General features: G+C 45.8%; 1 protein-coding gene across 3 annotated transcripts in view; it reads right to left on the reverse strand.

Annotated features, from left to right (window-relative positions):
* The window catches only part of Cacna1d (calcium voltage-gated channel subunit alpha1 D), a 303,098-nt gene that overhangs the window by 47,641 nt on the left and 243,245 nt on the right, over positions 1-12,212 (reverse strand). For all 3 annotated transcript variants that reach the window (XM_028754108.1, XM_028754107.1, XM_028754110.1), the window contains 5 exons: positions 10,955-11,101; positions 9,190-9,391; positions 7,070-7,228; positions 5,421-5,531; positions 1,610-1,693 (listed from right to left, as the gene is read on the reverse strand). In XM_028754108.1, coding sequence (XP_028609941.1) covers positions 1,610-1,693; positions 5,421-5,531; positions 7,070-7,228; positions 9,190-9,391; positions 10,955-11,101 — 703 coding nt within the window. The remainder of the gene's footprint in view (positions 1-1,609; positions 1,694-5,420; positions 5,532-7,069; positions 7,229-9,189; positions 9,392-10,954; positions 11,102-12,212) is intronic.

Below are 12,212 nucleotides of genomic sequence, written 5' to 3' on the forward strand. Positions count from 1 at the left end.
GCTTACATCATACTTTGGTGGCCATGGTAGTATCTTACAGTCCATTTTGCATAGTACCCAGGAAAATTGCATAAATAATAGTGTGTCTTCATAAACCTTCATTTTAGTATGTATTTTTACAAGTATTTATATAATTTTTTCCAAGCAGATATTGTCACTCTGATGGACATAAGTAAAGGCTGAAGTAGGGCTGGAACTGCCAGGCTAGCGGCTGTCCAACCATCCTCATCAGAGAGGCATTAAGGAATACCAGTGTTCCCATTCCCTAGAGTCAGTCTGGGCACCAGGATGAACCTGACAATTTTCAGCCCTGCATATGTCAGCCAGGCAGAGCAGAGCACTGGAGTGGCAGAGGCAGCTCTGGACTGGCAACACAGAACAGAAGCCAACATCACACAACGGCACTTCCTCCAGCTACTTGGGGAGTACACAAGCTGACATCCACTAAGTCTGCTGATGAATGTGGTACAGGTCAATAGACAGGACCTTTTCTGCCTGCCGTGGGCCTTCGCTTGAACAAGCGAGCACTCTCCTTCTCAAACTCCGATGTTTGAGCTGTCAGACTGCTTGTGGTGGGGCTTGCCTTACCTATTACGGATGTGCTCCCTTGTTAATGATGAACTGAACATGACAAAGAGGGTACTGACTCTCTCCTGAAACACACCAGCAACACTCTTTGGAGATCAAGGGCCAGTGTCACCAGCTAGACTCAGAGCAGACTCAAAGCTAGGAGAACAATGGCAGTAACTATCTCAAAGCCAGACATGGCTATAGGGATCTCCTGTGCCATCACAGAACGCTGTGGGTACAAGGCCACATTATTAACAGATGGAGTATTGTGTGTCTTAAAAATAACTGTTTTAGTTCCAAAGTGGCAACTTTACACTTATGTCTTCATTCCCTAAGGGGAAGGGATGAAGAGAGGACAGGGAGAGGAGACCACTAACTGACTTCCATCTTCCAAAATGAATTAGTGTCTATAGTTCTGTGTGCATGGGGATTCACCACGGGGCCTTCTAGTCTCTTCTACATCAGACGTAAAGAAAGCAATCACGTTAAGGGACACACAGTTTGCTACTTACATTCACTTCAGTTATAGCAATATCAACGACGCTACCAACAACAATTAAGGCATCAAAAGTGTTCCATGCATCAGTGAAATAGTGCTGTTAGGTAAGCATTCAGAAGCCACAGAAGACAGGAAGCACAACAGGAAAAAAAAAAGAAGAAAAGGACAGCGTTAAACAATATGCCACTCGACTACTTGAAAAATCGCCCCGAGACAAACATGTCATAGATAACGTCACTTTGGATGGATTTTGACAGAGCAAATGGAGACAACCAGAGACACCCTATCTTACCTTGCCTACTAGTGCCTGGGGTCAATGGTGCCAGAGTCAGCCCTGCAAAGGTGATTTGTGTCTGCAGAGGCCTTGGGCTAAGGCTCTACTCTAGAAGGTTCTTTCCCACAGCCTCTGTGAGGAAATGTCTAGGTTCCAATCATGTGTGACTGGGATCTGTGACTTGTCCAGGTGATGCCACATCAGGGCAGGGAGCAGAATGTGCAGACAGGAGAGAGGGGACGCAGGCCACACAGGTGCATACTTACGTCGGCTTCGCTGAGGGCCACGTCTATAATGCTGCCGATTACGATGAGGGAGTCAAACGTGTTCCAGGCGTCACTAAAATACCCCTGGACAGAGCAGGCAGGGGCAGATGTTTATGAGCACTTATGAAGGTCACATCACATGGATCATATGAGGGGACACATCCGAGTCCCCATGGAACCCATGGCAACCAGGGGAGGGGCCAGGACAACCAGGGGAGGGGCCAGAAAAGCCAAAGGGGAGACAACAATACTGTCCACTGATAGAAAGGAGCACAGAGGGGTGGTTGTGATCCCATGTGTGTGGAGAATGGGCATGAACACACACACACACACACACACACACACACACACACACACACACAAACACACGAGATCTATGGCCCTGGGTAGATAGAAGTTACCTTGTCCTGGCATCTACCCCAAACCTCCATGAGCTGATAGAAGACTGAGGCTCCATATACTCTAAGGTCCCCTCTTTTCCTTTTTCCCACTTGAAGCCACCAGGTCAGCAGCCTCCCTCTGCCTTCACTAGTCCAGCAAAGATAACAGGCCATGCAGTGCAACAGAATTCCCAAGAGCTCTTGGCTTAAAGGACACAGAGACTTGTCTAAAGGTCACAGCTTATAGAGAGACAGACATAGAGATGCACAGAGCTTCAGAGTCCTATGGCAGAGAAACTCGTGATTGTGGAATAAGACAAACCAAGGCAGGTTCTGTGGGGGAAAGAGTACTGAAGGGCGTAGAGGGAGCTTCAGAGATCCCAGAAGGCCAAAGGCTGCCTTCCTCCCATCCCCTGCTTTTGTCTGTTCTTTCCCTCTTCCAGACTAAGCAAACTCCTCTAGATTCCCCCCAACAACTTCCCTGGCTCTTTCCCATCAAATCAGCAAGATAAGGGTTTAACACTCACTGGGAACTTTTTGGAAATCTGATAGACTAGAAAAATCTTTCACAGTTTCAAAAGGGTGCCCAAATCCTTACAGTTCACAGACTGAAGGTTGATACTCCCTCATCTACACCACAGGAGGTTTCATGGCACAAGTGGCTGGTGTCAAAGGCTCTGGCCAGGTGGCTCTGATAGGAGTCCAGGGGAGGCAGAAATGCCAGCCCCCCTTCTTCCCACACACCGCTTCCATGTTTAGCAGCCTCCTATTTCATGAAATCACTGCCTTGGCAGCATGACTCAGCTCCCGACCCTTTCTGCATTAAAGACACCATGGTTTGTCACACAGGGTCCATCCCCACCCACCCTCCTAGCTGAAGGACACACTCCTCTATAACCAACTCTGAAGCCAGGGCCTCTCAAGTGGAGCCACAAACAGCAAACAAATCTTTGATCCTGTCCTTCCTTCCTTTCTCCCTGTCTGTCTGTTATCTGTCTATCTGCCTTCCTTTCTTTCTCTAGCTCTACCTGCTTGAAGAGTGAGTCAGCCTCCTGCAATGGCTTTTATTATTCAGAAATATTCCAGAATCTGACACTTAAAAGTTATTGTGCTAGCTAGTTTTTAGTTAGTTGTTAGTTACTTTGTTTGGTTTTTCTTAAGACAGAATTTCCCCACATAGTTGTGGCCACCCTGGAACTCAGTCTGTAGATCACCAGTTAACTTTAACAATGGGACATAACCCAGACTCACTAGTGAAGAGGATCTCAATGAGAAATTTCTGGATTCAGTTGCCCTGTTGGCAAGTCTGAGAGCAATTTTCTTAACTGGGTCAACTGAAGTGGGAAAGCCTACCCTGGACATAGATGGTACTGGGTCCTAGACTGTCTAAGTGTAGAGAGGTAGCCTGCAGACCTGACCAACTAGGACAGAGGAACCCTCACTGGCTGCTTTGTAAGACCACCTCTCACTGGGCTTGGTGGATGAGCACTAACGAGAAGAGTGTATTAAAGGCCGGGGGGACTTCAGGGAGAGCACTGTCTTGGTGACTCCGTTATCCTTCCATTGTCAGGCATAAGGCAATATAAGTTATCACAGAAACATTGTTCATCAAGAACAAGGCTGCTGCTACTACTTTAAAGGTTCTCTGGGTTATAATCTGAGGTCATATGAGGCCATGCAAATATCTTGCTAAGCAAAACTACAAAGCACTTGCTGGCAGAAATCGTCCATTAAAAACTCTGGTCTATTAGTGCTGATTGCATATTAGCTTCTGTGGTATAACAATATGACTCATACAAGACCCTGAGCACTCTTCTCAGGCTTAGAGCCTCACTGGGCCAGTGTGCTACAAGCCATCAATGTACTGGCTTTAAAGGCTATGTGCCTTAATATACATAAGCTCTTGTATATTCATACACATATATGCACACAAATAAACACACACTCTTACATGCTCACATGCTGTGGGGTGTGTGTGTGTTCTCCTCAGCCTGGACAGGCTCTCAAACCCTGCAGCGCTTAACTACAGGGCACAGGGTTGATGGGAAATGTTCCATGGGAATGTCTCATGTACACTTCTCAAGAACCTTCCACATTCTCACTCTGCAACCTCTTCCATCAGTTCAGACAAATATTGTTCAAAGAAGTACAGGAGAAAGAGAAGCAAACCCAAGTCTCCAAGGAGGTTCTGATGGATTTGGAAAGGGAGGGAATGTTTATGTATGGACAAGTCACAGCACGTAACATCTAGCCATGCGTAAGGTGCCAAATTTGACCCCACTGCAATCACCACAATTAATCACTTACAAATGTCCTTTCTTTTCGGTCCACAAAGATCCGATTAAAGATTGCCTAAGAATTACTTCAAATTAAAGAAAGGAACAGGCTGGAGTTCAAATTCTGTATAACTATAGCATAAATGAAACCATTTCTGAAGCCGTATTTGTTGGATACCTCCACACAGATTGAAAACACCTAGGACCAGGCTCTGCCATTCTTCTGAGAGTCAAGGTCTATGCTAGGAAGGAGACCCCTCAAGTCAGATCAGATCAGCTCCTCAGTCTAGGGCTTTCAAATGAAGAAGCACCATTGCTTGAAGATGGTGGTGACAGTGTAATCATGGCAGCAACAGTCTCCAGTACAGCGCTACATAGCAGGCACCCTTTCAACACTGCATATAATAAAGCCTCACTCTACAACAGCCCCTACACCTGGACTATGAATAGCCTCATAAAACAGAAGAGGAAACTAAGGTGCAGGGCAGTGAAGTAACTCACTTAAGCTAGCAGGATCTTATTTCAGATGTCTCACAATTGTGCTCTTTGATGCCAAGCTATGTGGCTTGTTACACCACAGCCTTCGGGCTTTGTGGGACAGGACTGATTCCCTTCCAAAGAAGACACAATGCGCTCATTCCTTCAACATAGTGTAGCATAGATCATGCCTCGTTTTCTTACAAACTAGGGAAACTTTTTAAAATCCAACAAATAAAAAATGGTGGATTAGTAAGAGGTACCAGAACTTTCCATAAATGGTAAAAAGGATGCTACAGACAGCAACAAATAGAAGCTGTCTTCCTGCTAGAGATCTCAGAGTGAAATCAGGGTCAGTTTTTTCTGATGATTATCAGACACCCCCAGTGCTCAGATAATGAGCTATGCTTTCCTGAGACAGCATGACATACCATTCTAGACACAGAAAACCAGGTTTTACAGCGATCATCAGCTTACGAATTCCTAATTTTCTTCTCTCTTTTTCTCAGAACTGTTTTCATAGGGTTTTGGTTTTGCACATCTATTTTCCCACATGTATACAGATGTCCTAATCAGATCTAGACGTTCTCAGGTGGTAACCTACTTAGCCAGCAGAACAGTTTAGCATAATTCAGTAAGAGGAAGCAGGGCCTTTGTGAAGCAGATCCGGCAACTTACCTTGGGCTTGAAAGCGATGACTTTCAAAACCATCTCAACAGTGAAAACCCCCGTGAAGACCATGTTCAGAATATCCATGGCATCATTGAACATCTTGGACTGCTCATAGTGCTGTAGATGAAGGAAGGCAGAGGTACTGATGTCAAAACTTCATGATCTCATATCTGTGTAACAGGAGATCCCCTGACATCTGCACCCTAGGGTCATTTCCCACCCTCCAGTACAACATCTTCTGCCAACATTTCAAGCCAGTACACTGCAAAGGTCATATGGTGAACTTCCACAAAACATGGAGAGGTGGGGGGGGGGTTCATGTCACAGTGAGGATGGTCCAATGATGGAGGAAATAAATGCCTATTCCTTCAGTTCAGGATAAGAGGAGGCCACCCTGTTTCTGTTGGGAATGACGCTCAGGCCCTTGACTAACACAGTGCGGATACCACCTAAATGTCTATGGATAAAGGTAGAATTTGATTAGTGATAAATCTTATACTATTTAGGTTTATGTCTCATTAAAGGGGGTATTACCCAGGCTTTACACTTTTCCCTAGATCAGCATACAGACCTTTCATTATTAAGTTTAAAACTGTGTCTGAAAACATGTGCTTGACTGTAGGCCTGGCTTCTACAAAAAACTGAGAGTTTAATTTGCTTAAGTTCCTCAAGCCTGGGTGCATCTGGTTGTAGACCTTGGTCCTGGCTTCCTGACCTAGTGTCATATCTATCAGACAATAACTTCTTAAAGGTTCACTGTCAACACCGCTCTGCAATCAGACTTGATCAGGATCAGTAAGAAGTTACTGTAATTCAGGTCAATATTTCAAAAACTAGAAAAGCATGCACTACCACATCAGGAGCCCCTAAAGTCAAGAATGTAATTTTGGTTTTCCTTTTCAACATTTAGTGCTACTGTGGCAGGTTCAGATCAAAGTGTCAGACTTTAAGGCTAGAGAGATGGCTCAAAAGTTAGGAACACTTGTTCTTATCGAGGACCTGAGTTCAGTTCCTGGCACCCACACGATAGCTCACAGTTTACCCATAACTCCAGTTCCAGAAGATTCAAAGCCCTTATTCTAACTTCTGTGGGCACATGGTGTACATACATACATACATACATACATACATACATACATACATACATAGCAGCAAACACTCATAGATGTAAAATTAAATAAAAATATCTAAAAATAATTTCAAAGTGCCAGACTCAAAGAATTCAGCAGAATCCTTTGCTCTGAGGTAGGTGTGGCAGATTTACCACATTATTCATAAGAAAAATGTGACGTGGGGTAAGGTTCTCAAGACCACCAGCTGGTAAGGACAGAGCCAGGACAGAAGCTGAGGTCTGTGTGGCATCAGGGTTTTTGGTACTCACCCACTCCTGGGACCCATGATCCATACTGAACAACACACACAGGCTCCATGGGAGCAATACTCACAGCCATCTGCCCAGGCAGGTCCATAAATGTGACCTTATATGTCTGCCATGACATCAGTCAGGCAGAACAGAACTCTGACCACACTAGTTCAGGCTTATCAGAAAGTCGCACCCCTTCTCCTGGGAGGTAGAACATGCTGCCATCAGGATCTGGGGTAGAGGGATGTGCGGCACACCTAGACATGGCCCCCACAACGATCTCCATTTTTACCTGCATGGCCAAGCAGAGCGTGTTGAGCATGATGAGGACAAACATCATATATTCGAAAGGCGAGGAGTTCACCACGTACCAGAACTTGTACTGGTATGGGTTTTTGGGGATGTATCTCCTTAAGGGACGTGCTTTCAAGGCATATTCAACACACTGACGCTGCAAAGGTAGAAAAAGGCAAACAGAGGGGTTTTCAGAGCTTTCAGGGAAGGAGCACATAGTGACCATCTTCCTAGAAGAGCTCCTGCTGGCCTTCCAGGAAAGGACCATGAACAACAGTGGAAAAAGTCCCATGGGGTCTCTGGTAGGATCTAACACTTGACTCATGGTGACTTCAGAAGCGAGTAGAGCAGCCACTGTACTGGCTGGGACCTGTAGACACAACTCATGCAAATTTTGCTGAGGCTCTGCACTGTCTCTTAGGCAGGGGTAGGTGTGGGGGGACTTGGACCAAGCAAGCCTTGTAAGGACCTTTCCTCTTGGCCAGAAGGTAGTGATACCAGGTCCTCCACAAGAGGAAGCCACCTAACAGCTGGCATGAAATCTTCAAAAGCCATAGAGGCTGAGTTTACTTCCTGAGGTTGGAAGCTCTCTAGATACTCTAGCAGATCCACAGAAGATGCCTGTTCAGTCTTATGGGAATGGGTATTTACCATGTTCATTTAAGCATCTCTAGAGAATGGTTAGTAATGAAGGTTAGGTTGCACTAAGGTTGGCTCTAAACAGACCATTGTCCTTCTACTCACTCAGGGACAGAGATTAGTCCCTGTTTGAAGCCAGCCCCAGAGGGAGCCTCCAATTGATCTCAAGGCTTATTCCTGCCCCACTCCCCCATGCCTGCGCTGTAGACACAGCAGGCTCCAGACAAGTTTTCTGTGTTTGTGACTTGGTATCATTCTGACTCCAGAGACACCAGATTTGAGGCTATTTGGGACTTTGGGTTCTCAAAGACACCTACTACCAGTCCTGGATGTTTCACCTGTCTTCACCCTCATTTGCCCTCCTTGGGTAGGCAAAGAGATAAGCAAGACTTCCTCCAGATTATCACTGGTAAGATATAGGAAAAGTTCTTCCACAAACCATGTCAACACACACATCCTCACATTTCTGGAGTGGTCCTAGTTGCCACTTGGGCAGGGATACCTCATAATGCCATGGCTACCACTGCAGGAAGGCTGTTCTCCCAGATCATTCTTCATCATCTAGTAACCATAAAGCAGAGATGCCTCTGACAGAAGACGGGGGAAACCTCTCGGAAGAGACTTCCAATCTCATATGCTAAAGGTTCAAAAGAATGGCTAAGGGGTGCCTCTTTCATCCCGTCATAAGTGATCTCTAAACGAGTGAAGGGGCCAAGACTCCAGGAGCAGAGATGCACCTCAGGTCACAGAGCAGGTACAGGCAGAACAGGGCCAGAGTACAGGCTCCCAGGTTCCTGGCTTTATCATAGTCAGTGACAAGGCTTTTACTTCTACCATATCATCTAAAACAAGAAGGATAAATAAAGCCAACAACTTTAGTGCCACATTCAAATTTTCTGACTCTTCCTACCAAATGGCAGCATATTTCAGTTGAAGGCAACAGCAGGCCCTTAAAGACATCTAGCAGTGTCTGGGAATATTTCCATTCCTTACTGGAGGAAGTGGATGCCAGTGTATTGAGTGGGTAGGGGCCAGGGATTCTGCTCTCTATCCTACAGTTGTGCCTTGGAAGCACAAACAATAATTATTAGCTCACAACATGAAGAACACAAAGTGAAAAAAGTTTGCAGTGAGTGGACTCCAGAGCCTCTCCATGGGGGATGGCAGAAGCTTACGTGAGCAATCTCTGGCTCTGGCTCACAGTACCTACCACATAAGCTTCTTAAACCATCACTGGCCAACCACGACCATGGGTTATGCCCTCAGCGCTCTCTGATTTCTTATCACAAGCTTGGGGATTGGTTTCCCCAGTTGTAGTCTATTCTGTGTCTGGTGACTAACTCTACAGAAATTCAACATGGCTGACAGTGTGCTCTGAACAGGGCCTGAGCCCTCTCTCTCCTCTGTGTAGGCCACTGAGGGAGGAGGTGCTCTGCTCTTGCTCGAGGGACAGAAGCACAAACAGTGTGTGACTTTAACCTGATTCTTGTCCAGCTCACAGTTCTTATACTCCTTTTCTCCCTGTTCCTGGAAGGTGACAATGACAAAGCCCACAAAGATGTTCATCATGAAGAAGGCAACGATGATGATGTAGATGATGAAGAAGATGGAGATCTCCACACGGTAGTTGTAGACAGGACCAACATTCTCTCCATTTGAGTCAATAGCTTTGTACAGTAACCTGGAGGACAGGAAAACTGGGTAAGAACCCAACAACCCCACAGTCCATGTAGCCCAGCCCAAGACACCGCCTGATGCTCCCAGAATTCTTCTGCACAGTCACAATATGTGTGTGTTGGGGAAGGGACATGAAGGCCTTTAAACACAGCCAGGTCACTGAGGCCTGAGGCCTAAGTGGTATGTAGCTGGTATGTAGATGATAGGTTACCCAGATAGAATCATTCAAAGAATATCTGGAGAACTAAAAATTCAAAAGGATTTCACAGTCAGCAATTCAACCTTCTACGAGCAGATAAAAGATAAAGAGCATCATATTGACCTATTGAAGGGACTGAAAATTGATGATTCACTGACAGATATTCTGTACTCAAAAGGAAAGTTCTAGCATGACAGAACTCTGGAGAAGGGCATCACCATAAAACACCCTAACTTAGACTAGCCCATCCTAATGCAGTCAGGCCTCCATGCAAAAGTGTTCTCTACTTTTATCTTTACTTCCCTCTAGTGGGGCAGATATTACCACCATCCCCCTTTTTATGATGGCCACAGAGGTATCCGAGTGCCAAGGTCACAAGGTCACAGTCCTCAGCAGCAGAGTCCAGAGCTGGGCTCAGGTCCTGTAGCTCGGAGGCCCAGGCTGGTTCACATCCTGTCAGCTGCCCCAGTGGCTAACTGAAGCATAGCATCCCAAATCTGAAGTTACCACAGTGTCTTGTCAGAGTGGAGCTTTTCCCCAAGATCAGTTTCCTAGTGAGCAAGTGCTACTCAACTATCCATAGAACTTCTGAGAATATCTGTCACAGCCACTCCTAGAGCCCTGGCAGCCAGCAAGAACCAGCCTGGGCATTCACCCCCTGAAGCTCCTCTAGGCATGGGACATCTGAAGAAAGGCAACAGAGTGCCCAAGGTTCCCCCTTGCCCTTTCTTTGTTTCCTTCTTTATGTTCTGGGATCCTTACTCACCCAGATCTCAGCCACGAAATTCAAACTCTCTTCTGTACTATGTATGACTACAAGACATTTTTACTAGTTCTGGGCTCTGGGCTCAGAGCAAGCACAGCGCCTTGGCCATGCTGTTTCTTCCATATGTCTAACACAGCATGGTGCATGGGGTTGACAGCAAAGGCATAATTTGTGAATGAAAGTATAAGCACCTCCATGAAAGAAAAGTGGCAACTGCCCATGGCTGGCACACACCAGTGCTCATTCTGAATCATGAGTGAGTGAATGAGTGACAGTTTGGATGCTGTCAAATCCCCTTTAAGAACCAACAGAAGTTTATACAGCAAATGAGTCTTAGGATCTCCTTAACCACACCCAGAGATGCCGCCCAGGCACTTCACATCTGAGAACCAGAAGTAAGACGAAGATGTTTAACACCAGCCTATTTGGATGGAGGAGCCATGATGGGCAAGAAATGATGACAAGTTGCCCAACGTTAGTCACAGGCTAGCTTGCTAGCTGTGAAGAGCAAAAGTAGAACCCGCTCCAGGAAGGAAGACAGCATGGAGTCCCCAAGGAGCAAACAGGGACCTTGTAGGAGACTGGATACTCTTTATACTCACGCGGGCCAGCCCTCAAAAGTCGAGACCGTGAAGAGCGCCATCATAGCCGAAAGGACATTGTCAAAATTGAAATCACTATTTTGCCAGATCCTCTCACGGACCACAGGACTGTCGACATCACCATCCTTATAAAGAATGAAGAGCCCCCTGTAGAGAAAGCATTAGAGTCATCTTGGCTTCATACATGACAATATTAGTCCCACCTCTAGAACATTCCATGTAGTCCCAGCCAGGCCACATACCTGAGCACAGGCCAGGAGCTTCTCCCCTTCTCTTCCCACATTATAGCTCAAGTAACTCCCTACTAGTGTCTAGTGCAAAGTGAACTTTCTGGGGCAGGAACCGCTAGACAGTGTATATCTGTTGATAATTAGCTCTGACCAAATGGTAACCGTTTCTCACATAAGACCGGCTGGAAACACACGTGGAAGAATCAATACTTTGGCCACAGAGAATTCCATAAATTCTTGAGAAGCAAGCTGAGGTATCTATCTACTTATCCACATTCTAGTTTCAACAGATCTCTTCCTTTTCACACCTTTGATATTACCAATTTTCCTTCCAAAAGAATTCTGTAACTGCTGTCACACACCATTTCTTACAGAACTGTACTTGTGGAAGGAGCCCAAGATCATGATACACAATGAGCACTGGTGTGTGCCAGCCATGGGCAGTTGCCACTTTTCTTTCATGGAGGTGCTTATACTTTCATTCATAAATTATGCCTTTGCTGTCAACCCCGTGAACCATGCATGCTGTGTTAGACATGTGGAAGAAACAGCATGGCCGAGGTTCTGTGCTTGCTCTGAGCCCACAGTACATTCATTTTATTACTGTCATTTCACAACAACAGGCAGCTAGGGGCAAGGACCGGCATAGCCACACTGTGGCTGCACTAATCAACTTGTGGGGCACTCTGCATCCCTTGGCCTGGGCTGATAGCAGCTTTAAAGCTGTATGTAGTCACAGGCAAATTGTTCCTGATGTCCCACGGCCATGTCATTAGTTCAAGGAAACCCAAACCAATGCATATGAGGCAGGCAGCTAGATCCCCACCGGCTGTAACTTTAAAATAAAGGTCAAGGACATAGACTTTCTGTAGCCTTAAGGTCTGGGCAATGTATGAATGGATTGTGAAAATTCCATATTTACTAAACATCTTGAATTATGAGATGTGAGCATTTCTTGCTGTTTCTCCTCTGTTGGATGTTATGAACAGAAATATTCCAAAGAGTGACAAGTCTTCTAGAAGAGGGTA

The sequence above is a fragment of the Grammomys surdaster genome, unplaced genomic scaffold (genome assembly GCF_004785775.1).
Source record: "Grammomys surdaster isolate TR1022 unplaced genomic scaffold, NIH_TR_1.0 125979, whole genome shotgun sequence".
In the NCBI taxonomy this organism is placed as follows: domain Eukaryota; kingdom Metazoa; phylum Chordata; class Mammalia; order Rodentia; family Muridae; genus Grammomys; species Grammomys surdaster.